Raw genomic sequence first — 19,076 nt, forward strand, 5'->3', positions numbered from 1 at the left:
GTAAACTCCAAAGGTTTCATTTTCTCAGTAGTTTATTTTTGTTAATTCCAGTTTGTTTGGAATCATAAGTTGAAGTATTTAGGAGAGAAAGCTAAAAGTTTGTGATAGTAAATAACTTTAGCTAAGATGCAGTTGTTTCCTCTACATACATGGAGCAGTTAGTGTTTGAATTGTTCCTACTCTTTGATGAACACTAAAATCTCTTCTAACCAATATTCGAGCTGTTATATTCAATTTGCTCAGTAGTGATTACTGGTTAAATGCATGTCAAAAGTATTTTATTGGCATACTTCAGATAGTAGCAGAGATGATCGTTGAAGATAATGGTACAATAACATGTCAGGATACATTTAAGAAATATTAGCCAACTATAGATAAAGCCATAGATTGAAGTACATAAAACCTTTCACAACAGTACTAAAGTATGCATTAGACATCATCCTCAGGAAACAAGAGCACTAGAAAGCTCTATTATAAATTACTTGAGATACCATGATGATGTTTTCCACCATCTAATCCCAATCGATTCCATATATGCCTTTAAGCTGAAATCCATGCACATGTCGGAGGGTTGTAAATTGTGAGCAACAAGCCAGTTGTTCCTGGACGAAAGATTGTCTTACTAGCTCCGCGCTGATGTCCACCTGTGCCACAATGAGAACATGTGCTTATTGTAACTCATCTATGAAAACAATTCTGTGTATTTCGAGATTTCATCTAGCATTCTGGTTATAGTAGTTTGATCATGACATATAAGGCAGAATTGTATTAGATGGTATGAGTTTTGTACTGACCTGAAACTGGCATCAGTTGCAAGCCTGAATTGGTCTAGGATGTGTGAACCCTGATGCACTGCGCCTGAGGTGAGGTTCCCATTTAGATGTTGGCAATACTGTTTCAAAAGCCTCCACGAGCAATGCAACCTTTCTCTTACGAGCTGGTGCAAGTTTGTCCACTGCTCGTCGGAGTGCAAAATCAAGCATCCAGTCCTCTGCATTTTTCCTGTCATCCATCATCTGATGCTTGAGATCAACTTTCTCTGCATCTGGATCTGGCTCCAGTGGCAGGAAATTTGGTGGTCGTGGATTGAAGTCTCTTGACTCATCTGGCTCCTTAGTGTCATTGCGCCTGGCTATGCCTCTCAGGTTTATGTACCTCTCAGACATTTCTTCACTCGAATCATATTTTGCATGTGTCTTCTTATCTTTGATTTGGTTCTGCTTTTCCACACATGCCTCAGCTGTTTGATCCACTTCGACACCAGAGGCGTTTTCAATTCCATCTTCAGCTTGATGACTTGTACAGTCTTCAGAGGCGTTTTCACTTCCATCTTCATCTTGATGGCTTCCATCGCTCTCGTCCTTGAGATCTGCCTCTACTACCAACAGTTGAGCATTATTGCCATGACCATTTTCATCTCCTTGTTCACAGCAATCTGTTTTTATTTCTGTATCTTCCATCTTGACAACAATGTTTTCATCCGAACGCTCTTCATTATCCTTACAGGTTTCATCTTGCACTTCATTGAGATAGCAAACATTGAGTTCTTGATAGCCTGTAAGTGCAGCTGCATCATCATCTTGAAGAGTTACGCATTCCTCGTGAGAAGTTGCAGTTTCATCTTCTAGACAGAAGGTTTCTTCTGCCTTAACAGCAGCCTGATAATCCATTGTTGCTGTCTCACTATCTGTACCATCCAGAATCAAATTGACATCTAGAGAGATACGTGTAGTGTCCTCAGACACTTCAACACACTCATCAATGTCAAACTCTGTATGCGAACAGATTGATTCGGAGTCAGCATAATCATAACTTGTTCCAGAGATGATACTTTCTTTATCAAAGAACTCTTCCAGAGTGTTGTCAGATAGAAGTTCAGGATTAGATGATTTTTCCGTGAACTCCTCGCTGACAACTGGATCATCAACCAATGTGATGGGATCTATATCATCTGAGATTGAACCAGTTTCGTCTTCGCTAAATGCAAAGTACTTCTCAACATCCCAGTCCATATCAGAAGCTTCAGATTCTAGCTCCTCTGCTGTTGCTTCCATCTCTATTTCAGTATGCATACTCAAGGATTCAATATCCACTTCCTCTTGAACCATGTCACTAGCACCTTCATTCGGATTCTCTGCAGGACAAAAGCCAGGCGTGTTGATTTCTGCTGAAATAGCTTCTCTCTTTTGATCAAGATTGTCCTCGGTATCATCTGCTGCCACTTCACTGCTTTCACCCGAAGGTACAAGATCAGTGACAGAAGAATCAATGATGTAATAATCATCTACCGAGTTGGTCTCTTCCTTTTCGTTGCTATAAATTTCGACAAAAAACTCCTTGTCATCTTCATTTGTCAGAGGAGCTACCTTCTCTGTAGTACTCTCTATTTGTTTTGGCACATTATCATTCAAGCCTAATCCACGAGGATTAGCTCGACGAGGAGAGACACATCCCAACTTGAAGCTCCTCTGATTCTTCAACGTACGCCTTCTTGATGACAAGAAACACTTCAATGGAGGCAAAGGAGGGTGATGATGACCATTAAGAGAGCAATATGTGTATGGACAAACCTTGAAAACAGAAGTTCCATCTGATTCTGTTCCTCCAGGACTAAGTTCAAGATATGAAGGAAACTTAACTTCTTTCAAAGTTGATGAACATGTAGCCCTTTCTACTTGGAAATCATCATACATAACAATAGGGGAACATGATGAAACTCTTGTTGGTTTAAAACTAGGAGTTCTAGCTAACAAACTCCTTATTGGTTTATTAACAGAACTACCCGAGCCTAACTTTGAGTTACTTGAATTCTTTCTACTACAACTTTGTGAATAAGTTTGAAGGCTCCTTGAACTTACCTGAGATTGCTCTTTCCTTGCAACAGAACTGCTTGTGGACTTCATATAATTTGGAGTACATATTGATTGCTGTTGTTGCTGATTCTGATTCTGATTCTGACGCTGACGCTTCGTTGGTGTTGATGAGTTAGTACTAGTGGGTGGTTTGCCTGGCTGAGGTACATATTTTCTGAAATTTGGTGAGTGGGAGATTTCATATTCTAAGTGTTTGGTTTTGCCTGATTTCTTCATCATCTTTTTCTTGAGTTCAGCTTTTCTATTCTTGATGGTTTCATGGTTTTGTGATATAGGAAAAGATGGTTTGTGGTTCATTATTTGGTTGTTGGCTTTAATATGATCAGTTTTGATACCAAGCTTGTTGAGGACTTTTTTTTGCACCATCTTAATTTGGTTTTGGGAAAAGAAAGATATATTCTTTTCAAGGATTTATGGATTTGAGGTAGTGTTTCTTCTTCATGAGATAAAGAGAGTTTTAGTTCATGAAGAAAGGCTGTTTTTGAAATCTCAACTACCAGAGATTCCAAATGGTTTATTTGCCTTTGGTTTGTAGGCAGCTTTCTTTTTTTTTATGTTCTTGTCTTGCTTTCTTTTGTGTGTGTATGTAGGTGGGGGGTGGGGGTGGGGAGTGGGGTAGGGGTCTTCTTGCTTTTTGGTGTTTGATTTGTCATGTGGGAAATTTTTAATGTTACAACAACGACATAATCAGTATAATCTCACAAATGAGATCTGGTGAGTGTAGAGTGTACGCAGAACTTATTCATATCTCGAGGAGGTAGAAAGTTGGTCAAGTGCAACAAATCAAAGTATTTATGAAAAGAGGGAATAACATTTTCAGTGTAATTCCACAAATGGGTTTGGTGAGGATGGAGTGTACATAAAACTTATTCATATCTCGAGGAGGTAGAAAGTTGGTCAAGTGCAACAAATCAAAGTATTTATGAAAAGAGGGAATAACAATTTTAGTGTAATTCCACAAATGGGGTATGGTAAGGATAGAGTGTACGCAAAACTTATCCATATTTCGAGGAGGTAAAAACATTGATTTCGAAAGATCTTTGGTCAAGTGCAACAAATCAAAGTATTTATGAAAAGAGGGAATACGACAATGGAGAAAACATGTCAATTAATAAAAAAAAAATTAATGATAAGATTAAGATAAGAATTAGATGCTGACCTGCACTAATTGGGAGGTCATAGGGCCCTGTGGCCCTTTTGGTTTTTTTAATTTTTATGTTCATTTTGGTTTGCATTATTGTGATATATGTGACAAATCAACATATGGCACTGTCTCGTTAAAATAACTGATGGATTATTTGGTCCAATACAAAGTAATCCTAATTATGATTCAATTTTCACAATGTTTAAATCATATATTTTACTTTTGTACTTGTCTCATCTAATGTTTTTTTTTAGCCGAGGACACTAGGTAAGGATAAGGTTTGTGTACATCCCACTTATGGAATCATAATGAGTATGATATTATTGTTGTTATGATCCTGAAATTATAATTTCACCTTCTATATGTGATAGATAATCGTAAGATTTTGAACTTAAATTTTATTTTGATTTAGCTTATAATCATAATGAAATACTTAATAAATTAATCTCAAACTTTATATATCAAGGGATGACAGTTTTTTTAGTAAAACAACTTGGTATTGTAATGAGATTTGTTACTCCTCTCAATCAATAGTACTTATATATATATATATAGTCTCTCGATCATTATCAAATCGATTGCAATTTTTTTCTATTCATGAAGATCCCACCGAAATACTATATTATTATTATTTTTGAAAAAATGGCAATGATAGGAGCAATAATTTTAGTTAAAGATCAACTTAGTTGGACAAACCATAATGGCATAAACTATGGGAGCATAACATATGGTTTAACTGATTATGTAGATCTTTAATATATATACCCAAAGCCATTAGTTTTCAAGTAATAAACCTTATTAAATTAATCATAGTTCTAATTAAAAATCTAAAACATTTAGATCAACTTTCTAAAAATATTAGGGATGAGGAATATTATCTTCTTTTTGTGCTTTATTAGAATAAAGAAAATAAAATAATGGGAATGAACAGAAGACAAATCTTGTATTCTAGGGTGATTTAGTTGACCATTAAAAAATCAATGGACTTGTTTAATTTATTTTACTTTTCAAAAAAAAAAAAAAAGTTAGTGGAAATGGCCACAAATTTGGCAGAAAAAGGAATTTTGAGTAAATGGTCGGCAAATAAAAGTTGGGTTATATTTATAGTACCCCACCATGAGGTACTGAGGAGAAGCGTCTAATTTGTACACCAGATTTTTGCAGACGCTCCTCACCTTTTTTTTTTTTTTTTTCCTCTTTGCTTTTTCTTTAAGGAAAAATAAAAAGTAGTGGTTAAATTTAAAAAATATCGAGAAGATCATTTTGTAAGTTGGGATGTTTAATTGAAATACAAAAAAGATGAGTTAAGATGTCAAAACATTCATTAATTATAATATATTCAATGTATATTGTATGCAGATTTAATTTTTACCTTAAAATAAAGTAGAAAGATGATTTTTGATAAATCTCGGAGAAAAGAGATGTTTATCTTTTGATAATGTTACCAACAATTATGTGAAGTAATCACTTTTTTTCTTCTTTTTGGTCCCAAACTTTCTGTGCACCGCCCATGCAGAAAGTTGTGGATATAAAATGGGAGTCTTCTTCTTCTTTTCCTCGATATTTGGAGTTTATATTAGAGTCTGATTAAACTTGAATTGCACATTGTAGGATTCATTTGAGAGTGATGCTTCCAACAAGATTTTTTCTATACCCAAAATTCAAATCGGAGATCTCTGATCAAGGAAGCAATTCTACAACTACACCACGAGTCCACGACTCATGTTAGGAGTCATTTCCTATTAGACTAGAATTGCATGGGTGATGTCATGTCTTGTTTCATGTACCATTGATAGGACTCGTTTAGTCTCGTGGCATCTTTTTTTTTTTTTAAATCTGTCTCAAAAAGAATGTTATCTTACTATAATGAAAGAATGTAACTTTAGAATTTCTATTTTACTTTTAATAAAATGATTAGCCACACAAATATCTAAAAATTGTTTTAGACCATAAATTTCAAAAGTTTTTTTTTTTCTTAAACACTATATCAAATTAAAAAGTGTCACATAAAATGGGATGGAGGAAATACTATTCTTCTTTATCCTAACTTTGTTCCACGAAAGACAGTGATAGTCTTTCATCTTTTGCTTTTAAGCCGATGATGTTTTGTCGGTTTACGTTTTCCTCAATTATTTTATCGGATATTTATTACGTTTCATCAATAAAATTTTATTAAACTGCTAATAATATTTATAACTTCTTTATTTTCATTATTTTTCTGCACTAATTTGAACGGTTTCTTCTTTTAAGTCGAGGATTCTATTAAAAATAACTTTTCGACTATAAAATCAAGATAAGAACTATATAAAAATTATATTAGGTAGGTTGTTATTATTAGCAATAAGGTTTAAGTAAAATGTGGTACATATAACTGTTATTGGTTTTCTTCGAATGTCTTTCATCATATGATTATTTCATAAGATAACTATTTGCGGACAACAAAATTGATGAGACTTTATAAGACGAATTCAATTTAATTTTAAATTGGGTTTTTAAAAATAATTCTACTCTAAGTCCTTGTTCACATTTAAATATTCATAAAGGATCAAGATATCAAATATGATCTTTGTCAAAGTTCATACCGGATGATCCTAGCAATCAAATCCATTGCAAGGAAATCTAAATCATCTTACATTCAAGAAACACGTTATTTAGTCCTCAAATTACGAAGGAAATTCAAGAAAGAATCACGGGAGAAACAAAATTATACACACAAATACATATATTCATCAATAACATCTCTGCCTCATCATAGTTTAATTTATAATTACAGTTTATTTTCTATCACTTTAAAATTTATTACGTTACATAATTATTTCCTAATATTGGAAAAGTTTCACAATAGCAAATGAATTAGGTGTTCACCCCTTGATGTTAAGGTTAAGACTTAACTAATGAGAGTTCCAATTCTTTTGGAATTAGATACACACTTGGGTGAAGATTGAGTATCACACTCACTTCATTAACTGCTAAGGTACACACTTAGTGAAGATTGAGTATATATAGTTTTCTTAACCCCAAAAAAAAAAAGTATATAGTTTTGTTATTTCATGTCTACCATACTTGACAAAAGCATAAATAGTGTTTCATGTACATGTATTTAGAAAAATAAAGCTTCATATTATTATAAGGCGAAATGGTCTGGTGGACCCTTATATTTGTATCCGTTTGTATTCTGAACCCTTCTACTTACACCTTTGTCATATGGACCCTTAAACTCAATTAAAATGAGACTTTTAAGCCCCTCCAACCATGTGTGTAGCTCACTCTCCTTTATATAATTGACATGTCATATCCACGTCAGATATATTAATGCCACATCATAATTATTTCATAACTATTTTTAAAAATTATTAACCAAAATTATTTAATAATAACATTTTAATTTATTATTGGCATTTCTAATTCTCCCTATTTCACGAGCAAAAGAAAGCCATCGCCGGCGTCGTCACCATTTTTGCCGGCGAAATCACATATACTTTCTCCCTCACCCGTCTTCATCTCCGCCGCACACCATCACTATTTTTCTTTCCTCCTCCAACCTCCACAGTAACAACAACCTAAGCCACCGCACAATCAGATCTGATCACGGCACAACCAGATCTGGCCAAACTTTTCGTAATCCAACACCGACTACTATTTTCACACCCCAAATTGCTTACAAATACAATTTCACACCAACCTCTGCCGTGAAACTCGTCGAAATCTACCCATTATTGTTTCTCCCCTTCCCACTGTTTCATGGCCCAAACCGTCGCTGTCGTCGCCATTGTTGCTAGTGAAACCACTCATATTCCTTCCTTTACCTGCCTTCATCTCCGCCACACGTCACGACCATTTTCCTTTCCTTCTCCAACTTCACAAAACCAACAACCTAAGCCACCACACCAGATCTAGCCAAACACCATCACCATTTGTGTTCATCTCCGCTGCACACCATTACCATTTTCGCCGCTATGATTAGATCCTCGCACCCTCACCCACCTCGTTTTCCTCTCCGTTGACCAGTCGCGCCTCTCTCTCACTCCACTGTGTATCAATGGTGTCCGGCGATCACACCACTAGCGCCGCTTTCTCCATCCGTCGGTGAATTAGTTGACTCAAGGAGGTGCCCAAGATAATCTAAATAAATGAAAATAGATTGTGGGAAAAAAGAAACAGGGGATGAATATGGCTGAAAAGGAGGTGTAATGGGTGAAGAAGAATGAATTTTTTAATTAATGGTTTAAAAAAAATTTAAAAATTATATTTTAAATATTTTTTTTAAGTGAAAATGCTCCGCACTCGCCTTAATAGGCGTGTAGTTACACACTTTTGCCAACTCAGACATCCTAATGCCACATAAGCATGGTCAATGGTCAAAGGGGTTTGTTGAACTGTGTTTTATTGAGTTTAAGGGTCCAGATGACAAAGGTGTAAGTAGAAGGGTTCAGAATACAAATTGATACAAGTATAAGGGTCCATCATACCATTTCGCCTTATTATAATATTAAATTGAGAAACTTACCAAAATGTACGGTTCGACCAAATTTATTTACCAATCATATATATATATAAAAGAGAACGTTAGGTATGCCTATGTGGCGCCACCACAAACCAGAATTCCCTTTTAATTTATTTATTTCCAAAACTATCCTTCCCCTTTCATGAAAAGTTAGTGACTTTTTGCGACTTTAATGAAAAGTTGTGACTTTAATGAAGAGTTGCGACTTTTATGAAAAGTTGCGATTTTTATGAAAAGTCGTGACTTTTACGAAAAATTGCGACTTTAATGAAGAGGTGCGACTTTTATGAAAAGTTGTGACTTTTATGAAAGGTTGGGACCTTTCTGAAGGGTTGCAACTTTTCCAAATAGTTGTAACTTTTCCGATAAGGCACAATAAACATTTGTTCACACTACCCTTTGTTGTCTATAAATAGAGGGATTTCTTCTCATTTTAAAACAACGAAAATTCTGAACCTTCTCTTCTTCTTCTTCACAATTAAATATTTGTGTGCTTTGATCCTGTTGAGTGGCTCACTGACAACATTACTTATGTTACAAATCCTGGTATGTATTTTTACAATCATTAATTTATGCTTATGTTATTAAGGATAAATGATAAGATGTAATAACTTTCATTTTCCTTTACATTATTAATGTTTGTTACTACATAATCTTGTATGTAAAATAATATAGTGTTTTAGTTTTAATGACTGATAGATTTTAAATATTATTTTATAAATTTCGTGAAATTAAATTCCCACACGAAGCATGGGTAATTTTACTAGTTTAGTCTAAATATACAAAACCTATTATACAGTATATGTAAATTATAGTTAAATATACAAAAAGTATACATTTGTTAGCTATTTCGTAAACTAGATACCTAAAGGTGTTGGATGGTAATTATCCTATTTGATCATGCATATGGAGATTTTACCAAACTCAATCTCTACATAAACCCACAAGTTTATGCACCAACGGGTGTGACCTAGTGGTTAATGAAGCGGTTGAGAGCTCTGAGGTCTCAAGTTCAAAACTTAGGTACATGTTGTAGTAGGAGGTGGTGCGTGAAAGTTGGACCAGACACCACGGTCATCAACAAATAAACCCACAACTTTATTACAATATATACTAGGGAGAAACATGCATTTCAGTTGCAATGTTATTTGTTGTTTGAGTTTCAAGATGTTAAATGCTATACAAAACCTATATACCCTTTCTTAGAGCAATTAATAGCACAATAAAAATAGGAAAAAGAAGAAATATAATGTAAGGAATTGCTTGTTGGATTGCACCTTCTTCTGTTTCATCCTTGGAATAGTTTACTTTATCCCTAATAAAAGCGTCGAAATAATTCTGATAGCCAGTATTCATAGAAAAGAATGTTGAGCCAGTTACCTTCATCATTTCCATGGCCTACCATTAACCAAAACAACATTTGAGTACTCAGTAGTAACAAGATGACCTGATTTTGCTCAGCATAAGTTTACATAAGTTTCTTCTTATCCGCATAAGTTATGTAGTATCTAATTCTAGTGTTATAATATAAACCATTCAACCCCTAGACATAAGGGAAGATTGTAGTGTAGTGTGGTAAACAACGGTTGGAAGTTACTTAAGGTCACACGTTCAAATTCCAGCTATGATAGTCTAGCATTTTTTTTAATACCCCCGTGTATAAATTCCTAGCTCTGTCATTTGAAGGTGTGCAATATCCAACAAAGCCCTTAAAGATACCTAAACTTCTAATCGCCTGTCCAAAATCAAGTGTGTTATTAAACTTCAACCTTTCAACATATCTTTACACTCTAGGTAGATGCACAACATGAGCTACCTGAATAGCTAATGATTACCTGAAAGCTGAACATAAATTGTCTTGCTTTCTTGCTAACTCCAGGATTAGGATGAGACTGAAGTTTCTCGTACATTGAACGAGCTTCATTGGACCTGTCCATATATGGTGTGGAAATGAATGATCAGTCTTAGAAGTAGGCACAAGGTCCATGCAAGTGCAAGTTCACGCTTAATGATTTGAACATTCAAGCATCACAAAGATCATGACATGACAGAAGGCTTGTTGCAAAAATGACTATTCCACGCTGAAGTTCTAGAGAGATGCAATTCTCTCTGGACTCTGACAAATTTGGATGGGATAGACACTCATCTTTTTATGTATTTTTCACGAGTGTTGCTTTTGGGTAGGAAATCAGTCAGTGTTCCTTTTTTTAAAGTAACTACCAGGGATTGATATATTAGAAAGTTGGTTAATTGATGTCTAGAGATAGATGCTCGTCACATATAAATTATGAAACCATATGTTAATTGACCCTTCTTGCTTAATACTACTAGAAAAACAGTAAAAAGAGACCTCAAAAATAGGTCACAAATAGAGACCTCATGAGGTCGTTTTACCCCCTCAATTTGATATTTTTAAAGAAAGAAACTTCATGAATTTTGTTAAATGAAATTATAACTAAGGATAGCGACCTCGCGAGGTTGCTTTTATTAGTCAAAACCGTCAAACAAAAAATTTAAAATACAACCTCACTAGGAGTCTCTATTTTTAATAAAAATACAAACCCAACTCTCATTTGTGAACAGTCATCCAACCCCACCCTCACTCTCAACCCCAATTCTCACAACCAGCAGTCCCACCCCCGCAGTGCCCCTCAAATCTGTCCAGGTAATTATTTTTTTTACATATTATTTATACATTCTTCAAAGCCGTGAGCTTTATGTGATTTGTGTTCTTTTTAGGATTTGGGTGAGTTTTGAAAGTTGTCCATTATGCTTAATTTCATTCTTTGTTGTTGAAATTGGGAAGTGAAAAAACTATATAATATCAGGAATGAAGAAAGATAAGAGACCAACTTATCTTCCTCATTTTGTCACTTATTTGATTGAGAAATTCGTACTTAGTTTCCCTGAAAAGAGATTCCAATTTCCAAGAATAAAAAATTAAACCTAACAAGATTTGCATACAGGTCATTCTCAATATTTATTTTTTCTTTGATGTCAAATGGAGAAGAAAGAAGGAAACAAATTTCACTCATTCCAAATTTAGATACCTTCAATTCCTCATATCTGTTGTTTTTTTCAGTTTGTTATGCTTTATATTTTCCCTTCTTACTACCCATAAATTTTATAACAATCATATTCCTTTTAACATGAGTGTTGATGAGAGGAGCATAAGGTGTTTGTTTGTATATTTCTATGGCTGGGGATAGAAAAAAATGAGAGAGTGGTCTGGTTTAGTCAAGGAGAAAGTGTTGAGATTAGTTAGTGACATTGAATGTCTTCTAATGAAGGAAACCACTGCAAGGCGGTGGACGAAGGTGCAAGGAGGAAGATTTGGCTGGTGTAGTAATTGTGAATGTTTTCTCTATTAAGTTTAATAGATTTTTAAGAAAGAACTATTAGTTTCAATGTTTGGGACTAAAAGATCTACTTTTTACATACATCAAGGACTATTAGCTTTACTTGATCTTGAATTTTAACTCAACTTTATACTATATTGGACCTTGAATTAAATTAAAAAATATTTGAACTTTGAACTAGGGACTGAACTTCGAATTTACAATTCAACTTTGAACTTAAAATTGAAAAAAGAAAACTCTGACTCGAAGCAAATTATTCTTTAAAAAAATTTCTTTAAAAGAGCTTCAAGATTAAGTAGAATAAGGTTACAATTCGATTTCTAAGATAATGAAAACACCAAGTATTTATATGTAGGTTATTAGTTGCATTAAGTCATAAGTTGAGTTAGGCATAGCTCGAGTGGCAAAAGGTGGAGAATTTGTGGCTTAGGTTGCAGGTTCAAGCCCCACACCATGCAAAGCAAAGCCCGGTATTTAAGTGGAGAAGGGTAGAGGGGCGGGCCCATTATCCACCGAGTTTAGAAGGCTGTGATTGGTCCAAAGGGCGGGTCACAGACGGGGATTTCTCAGTTATCAAAAAAAAAAGTGAGTATTAAATTTGAAACTCAATAATATTAAAAAATGTTGAATTATTACTTAATTTAGTGTTTAACAAATTCAAATTTTGTGATCTTTATGTAGATGGATCGTAGTTGGATGTATGAAAGGACTAATTTTGGTCGAGTGGGGATAAAGCCTGAATTTGTAAAAGGTGTTGATGGTTTTGTGGACTATGCAATGACACTAGAACCTTTTCAACTTAGTAGCTTGGTGAAGTGTCCTTGTAAGAAATGTCAATGTATGAATTATGAAAAACCAGAGATTGTTAAGTTTCATCTTTATCGAAATGGGTTTAAAGAAGACTATACAGTGTGGACTAGTCATGGAGAAATTGACAATAGTTTTGATAGATTTCAACACCATGTTGTTGGTGAAAGTAGTAAGGCAGTGAAACCTAATGTCCAAAATTATAGAATGCACTACATGGTTCGGGATGCGCATAAGCTGCATCCTGATTTTGAATTTCGCGACCACGTTGAAGAAGCTCCCAATGATGAATCTAGAATTTTCTTTGAACAATTGAAAGTTGCTAGTCGGCCTTTATATGAGGGGAGTCCACACTGGGAGACCGACGCGAGGTTCAAGCAGATAAACGAGGTTGCCAAGATGGTCAGAGCAACTACTAAGGGTGGCTCTCTACACACAATTGGGGTTCAGAGCCAAGGGAATGTGAAGAGGAAATTGGTAGGTTCATTTCTTAAGTTATATATATTGTAGGTTATTAATATTTAATTATTCTTGATTAATAACTAAATTAATTTCGTTCGTAGGAAAAGAAACTGGGGAGACCGGTAACTCAGGCAAAGGCATTCAAGACTACACACACAAGGAAGAAGAAAACCCCCGGAGATCCAGACGTTTGGGTTCCTCAACTGACCTACGTAAGCCAATAATTTAAAGTAATAATTACTTTACTTCCTAAATTTATATTCTAATATTATTACTGTTATATTCATAATCAATACATGCAATCCGTTGAGGATTACCATCAAATTCAACTAGATGATAGCCGAGGCATGCCATTGAGCCAAGAGCAGACTGAGAGAATGTGGCTAGACTCGGTTGGTGGGCCGAGTTGGTATGGGTATTCTTACGACCCCTTTCGTGAATTTTATTCGGAGCTAGAAGGCCTAGGTAGTTTCCAGGATGATTGGTCAAGGGAGAAGATATTGGAACAGAAGATAGCTAAGCTATGTAGCCAAGTCGAAGTCTCGCGGGCTAGGGAAAGGCAGAGGGACATAGAGCATGAAGGGATTAAGGCCCAATTAGATGCACTACTTGCTTTGGTTGCTTCGGGGTGGATTCCCCCTTGTCCCAGTGATGTAGTTTGCCCTCCTCGTCTTTCCCAGTATCAACCTATTCAACATCAAGTATATGGTCAATACAGAGGTTTGACCGATGAGCCCAGCAATGATGAGGATCATGTGGCAAACATACCACCTCATTATTGAAGTTTAGAGTTGTATTAGATAATCTAAACTAAGTACTTTATGGTGATTTTAAGACTTATTATGTGTTTTGTGGATGCATGAGAACATTGAAGTAGTTTGAAATCCAATTGTACAACTTATGACTTCTATGCTTTTTCCATTCAATTTCGAAGTACTTTAAAGTTGATTTTCAAGTAGTGTTGATTGGAGGATATTTAGCACATGTATTTGTTGTAGTTTGATTGATTGTTGGCAGCTCTTTGAGCTTGATTTAGCTAATTAGAATGTACATATTATTGAATTGAATTTAAATAGATGGTGTGCAGCTGCTAAAGCAAAAATCTGCTACCAGTTTTTTTTCTTCAGAAAAGTGACCTCATGAGGTCTCTTTTCTGCAATTAAATTTTTCATAAATGCAGTAAAGAGACTTCATGAGGTCTCTTTTCTGCAATTTCATTTCCCAGAAAAATGTGTAAAGGCGATTAACAATTCGTTTCTTTCTTTATTGGTGAGTTTTTGCTGTGCCCTTTCAAGAAGGAACAAACACATTGAGGTAACGAGATCTTTATGTCCATACAACTTATGAGTTAAGTTTTTGATCTTGTTAGAAAGACATAATCATTCCATACTAATCTAACTTAACACCCTAAATTTTTGTTCCATTTTATTTTATAGTAGTCAGAATGAGTAGAAAATGGCTCAGTAAGGAATATGGGCATGGCCACATTAGGTGATTAACATATTAGGAATCACTCTGTTATTGCCCTTTTTTCTAATAACCATGGTGTCCGGGTCACTTGAGCGCACCTCTATGTTATTTCCCTAAAAAAAGCATATGAGTAGAACATAAAAATCATTAAGAACACCAAGAATATTACGTTAGAAAAATGGTGAATTTATCACTTGAATCCACAGGTTTGTAGGGGTCCAGTATTCTAAGCTGGCCTCTCTTTTATCAATTAGTTTAACAAGATGCTCAGTGAAATTCTCTCTCTTTCCTTTTTAATTTCTCTTGGGTGAGTAGGAATTCTTAAGCATAAATGCTTCAACTACTCTTATTAGAGCAGAGGGCAGACATTTTTAAGAAGTTGTTTAAAACCTAGGACATTAGAGAATCACAGATGACATACCTATGAAGCGAGTCTTGACAAATAGACCACTGCAGTGCAGCTAATCCATGAAGTTGAGTCTGCACAAATATTATGCCATAGATTTCAATGTCAAATGTACTGAAAACGAGAAGTGTCAATTGCCTTCAGGTTTTCTTTTATTACTTTACACTTTTGTTTAGAACGGGATAACACAAAGTTAAGAAGTATAAAAGTAAGACAAATGTAATCTAGTCTCTCATGAACCACGACATTCATTTTGTAAGAAAGTAAATCTTAAGTTTTTACATCATATGAAAGAGAAGCAAAAACGTATAAGTAACAACTTCAATCCTTGTTACTTATGTGTAAAGCACATCAATTTGTTCAAGGCCTCTTTTATCATAATAATATTAACATATGCAATCCTTATCCCCAAAAGATATTTGAGCGTGAAGTTGGATCTTTTCCTTCTTTTTTGGTGGAATGATGCGGGTCATTTGCAACAGAGTGCTGAGCAAGTTAGCACCTTTACTCAAATAACATACAATGAAGTTGGATAAAATGCATCTAAACAATTCTTTCTTTTTTCTGGTTTAAGATGTGAAAAGGGGGAAAAAAAAAAGATACATGCATTAATGTTAAGTGTTGAAGTCCATCTAGTACAAGAAATCACCTGAAACGGCAACTTATTCATAACTTTCTCATAAAATGGTAGTGCTTCCTTGAGCTTGCCAAGGTCCATGAAAGAGTCACCATCCTTCAATGCCTAAGTATGACAACACTAAAATTAAGAAGTAAGTCATACCTCATGATTCTCGAACAAGAAAGGATATAAACCCACATTAAGAATGGCTTAATAATTGAAACACTCTTCCCTTTCAAAGGACTCCTTCAAAATATGTCAATTATCTTATCTAAATCAACCATAAACATAAGTATCTGAACTAGATTAATTCCAATGTACCTTGCTTATAAACTTTGGTGGAGGCATAGGAGTAACCCCCTTCGTTGGAAAAATATACATACATAGGGCCTAAAATGATTAATTTATTTTTTGCATATATATAAGTTGAATCTCCTTGGCATGAGATTTTTTAAAAAAATCCCCTTGTTTGAGTTTCTGGCTCCACCACTGCTTGTATGGATGGAAATTTACAGGAAATCTATTTCTAAAAAGGTATGCTTCAATCAATTTCAACCATGTTGATAAGTCGTTAGTTTATTTTACAACTTGTGAATTCAAGAAAAACACCCACATCTAGCCTCTTAAATGTATTATTCGATTTAGTTTGCATTCAAAGTCTTGGAATATGAATTTATGTGCTTTCAGGTCCATTCACCTGACTTTCTTGAAGTTTACGGATTCTCCCCTAGTATTCCATACTCTCCCCCTCTCGGCCTTGATTTCAGTCCTGGAAACACAAATGAGAATGCAAGACCGGGCGCCTTATAGAGGACTTTTTGGACTTCGCAGTTCTGGAGGATAACTAATTCAGACCAATATCACTCTACTTTCTTCACATGTACATTTCCAAGCCTTTTGAGTCTTTCTAACCATAGTTTTGCTGGTAATGTCATGCCTCTTTTGTAAAATCACTGTTACATGCACCTGCCGTGCATATCGTAGCAGCTCTGCATGAACATGCAATGTTGGCACCCTTAATGCTAAAAGTTCATTCAAAACCACCCCCGATATGTGAACACAGATGTCACTTGTAGGAATTTCAGAGGTAAAGCATACTTCATAGGATTAAAGTAACAATTGGCCACATCTAGCATTTAGCTCTTGTACTTCTGGTTTATTTCCAAGTTTACTATAATCTACAATGGCTGAGTGTGCAAATATATTTAATTAACCACTGGAAAGTGAAGATCCACAAGATTATCCAATCGAAGAAAAAGTTACATAGCTCGGAAGGTGCACTTAAGTTTTAATGAGCTCTGAATGCCAATATCCCTGAAGATCTCTAGCTTCATGTCCGATGGTAGTGTGAATTTATCCCACTCATTAAGGGCCATGGCCATGATATAATTTCTAGTCTTGAAACCTTTAACTTCATTCCATCTGAATGGATTTGTGAGAAAAAAGAGCACATCAGTTCAAAGCCTCCGAAGACTCTAAATTCTTTGCTCATTCATTTAAGTGACTGACTACGCGACCAGATCTCTTTATTTCAAAATGAAACTCTGCTATATGTGTATTCAAAGTAGAAATGATTAACAGAAACATTTAATTCCACTATATGGAGAAACAAGTTTTGGTGTTACCGATCAAATCGCTAACAGCATGGCAATTCATAGAACTGGGATGGCATATAACAACTTTATATCTATGCTGAGAAGTGTAAAGTTATAAATAAATTATCAGATTTCTGTATTGTTTCTCAAGATCAATATAAGAAGGGAATTAAATGCATTTTCCATAATGAAAGAAATTTGATGCATCCATAAACATGATATAAAAAACAATAGCAGTTAACGCATACCTTCTCACATTCAAGTTTTAGGTTTGGATCAATAGTTAGGCCTACTCTGCTCTTGTAGGTAGCAAGTAGCTCTCTCGTACGTGCTTCTTTAGCTGCCTTCTCTTCTGCTGATTCAAGTACCTCTCCTGGACGTATAGTTCTTCCACCGCCAAACTGATCTCCGAACAAGCAATAAGTTTATTCATAGTGTTTTGCTTAAATGACTATATTCATTAGTTTAAGAGATCATGGTATTCGCAAACTAAAGTTTGATAAACAGAGACTAAGCCCAACATAATAACAAGAAATAATAATCATATGCCTAATACTCTCTCCTATCTTCTACAGATCTTCACTGTGCTATCTAACACGAGTATCAGTATGTTGCACCATCTAAGATCAAATTACCTAATCTTCATTATGTAGTTGACATGCCTTCTCTTAATGAGTTCTGTCTTTGCTGATATCTAATAGTTCAAAAGACTTCTTCCTGCTAGAAAAATGTCTTTTTTCACTAATTTTGACTGATCCAGGTGGATAGATTATATATAATCTATGTAGCTGATTCAATCTATTTCATGAAATTGTCTTGCCGGATTTTTTATTTTTATTTTTTTACTGTGGGATGACTTACTAGGACATAATATGTACTCTTGAACCAAAGAAGTCCAACCACTCTGTTATGAGTGAAGGTTTTAGCATTATTGGTACAACTGATCGTTTGTTGATTGTGTGAAAACAGCTCAAGATGCATTTGACCTTGGCTTTCTTTGTTCTGATTTTGTATTACAAACTTTATCAGGATGTCTTTTTAAAGTGAAAAAAAAAATGAACCTCAGCAGAAGTGCAGAACGTCTTTGTTAAAGTAGACGAAAATGAATGTCATAAGGTAAGGGGTGGGGTTCCAGGATGAGTAATGCGGAAAGCTCTCAAGTTTTGCCTTGAAAATTAGTACCTACAAATCTCTTGAACACCCAAAAAGAAGAAAAAACTTATTTGTGATGCTAGGAAGTCTTTTATTTGTGATACTTGGAAGACTACTTAATTTCCAATATGTTTTATTAGTTCAACTCTAATAAAGATGCATGAACTGAACTGTGCTAAAAGTATGCATCCTATTGCCACCATCTATTTCACTTAAGGAGCTCATGTGAGTTGTTTCTCTGCTCTGATAATTTGAGAAATATTATTTCAGGTTGAGTTAGAGGAGACAGACGAAAAACAAGGCCCTGAATTTGAAGAAGCTCGAAACATAATAACAGATGTTGAGAAGTTGTTTGAATCTTCTGAAGTTTAAAGCTCTCCATCTTGTCCATTAGACTGTGCTACACTACTGTTATAACTAGAGATATTTCTAGCATGTACAAAGTTTGGAACACTGCCTCAGGAACAATTTTATGTGTACAAATTGGTCCCTAAAATTGTAGTTTGTTAATAGGACATATACATCTCGATAGACACAAACACCTAGTATATGAATAATCCACATAAAGTCATTGTTGATTCAATTAAGCAATAATAGAGTTATTAATTCACAAACAAAATGATTTAGTTAAGTGATACCAACGATCAAATTTTTATAAGAAAAAATAACCCCATGCTCAACAATT

The 19,076-nt window shown here is 34.8% G+C and overlaps 3 protein-coding genes across 5 annotated transcripts in view; 1 reads left to right on the forward strand and 2 right to left on the reverse strand.

Moving 5' to 3' along the window:
• Positions 1-349: 349 nt before the first annotated feature.
• Positions 350-3,419, reverse strand: LOC125844028 (calmodulin binding protein PICBP). Its single transcript, XM_049523262.1, has 2 exons — positions 795-3,419; positions 350-644 (listed from the first exon to the last, which is right to left on the reverse strand). The coding sequence occupies exon 1, from the start codon at positions 3,237-3,239 to the stop codon at positions 807-809; it is 2,433 nt and encodes an 810-aa protein (XP_049379219.1). The 5' UTR covers positions 3,240-3,419; the 3' UTR covers positions 350-644; positions 795-806.
• Positions 350-19,076, reverse strand: part of LOC125844013 (calmodulin binding protein PICBP-like) — a 32,497-nt gene continuing 13,770 nt past the window's right edge. Inside the window, exon 3 of the transcript XR_007444102.1 lies at positions 350-403. The gene's annotated coding sequence lies outside the window, so the exon portion shown is untranslated. The remainder of the gene's footprint in view (positions 404-19,076) is intronic.
• Positions 11,090-18,914, forward strand: LOC125844104 (uncharacterized). Of its 3 annotated transcripts, none has more exons than XM_049523357.1 (5): positions 11,090-11,186; positions 12,236-12,465; positions 12,562-13,164; positions 13,251-13,361; positions 18,662-18,914. In XM_049523357.1, the coding sequence occupies exons 3-5, from the start codon at positions 12,562-12,564 to the stop codon at positions 18,761-18,763; spliced, it is 816 nt and encodes a 271-aa protein (XP_049379314.1). In that variant the 5' UTR covers positions 11,090-11,186; positions 12,236-12,465; the 3' UTR covers positions 18,764-18,914. The 3 variants fall into 3 exon arrangements, with proteins under 3 accessions (XP_049379314.1, XP_049379330.1, XP_049379321.1); XM_049523373.1 differs by having other exon boundaries at positions 13,251-13,379; positions 18,662-18,779; XM_049523364.1 differs by lacking the exon at positions 18,662-18,914 and adding an exon at positions 13,483-13,902.

The sequence above is a fragment of the Solanum stenotomum genome, chromosome 1, assembly GCF_019186545.1.
Source record: "Solanum stenotomum isolate F172 chromosome 1, ASM1918654v1, whole genome shotgun sequence".
NCBI classification, from domain to species: domain Eukaryota; kingdom Viridiplantae; phylum Streptophyta; class Magnoliopsida; order Solanales; family Solanaceae; genus Solanum; species Solanum stenotomum.

What these genes read in the sequence shown, in the direction of transcription:
- LOC125844028 (XM_049523262.1), bottom strand. Translation starts at nt 3,239, where the DNA reads ATGGTGCAAAAAAAAGTCCTCAACAAGCTTGGTATCAAAACTGATCAT.
- LOC125844104 (XM_049523357.1), top strand. Translation starts at nt 12,562, where the DNA reads ATGGATCGTAGTTGGATGTATGAAAGGACTAATTTTGGTCGAGTGGGG. An exon ending in GGAATGTGAAGAGGAAATTG is followed by an intron (nt 13,165 to 13,250) that starts GTAGGTTCATTT and finishes TTTCGTTCGTAG; the next exon opens with GAAAAGAAACTGGGGAGACC. An exon ending in GGGTTCCTCAACTGACCTAC is followed by an intron (nt 13,362 to 18,661) that starts GTAAGCCAATAA and finishes ATATTATTTCAG; the next exon opens with GTTGAGTTAGAGGAGACAGA.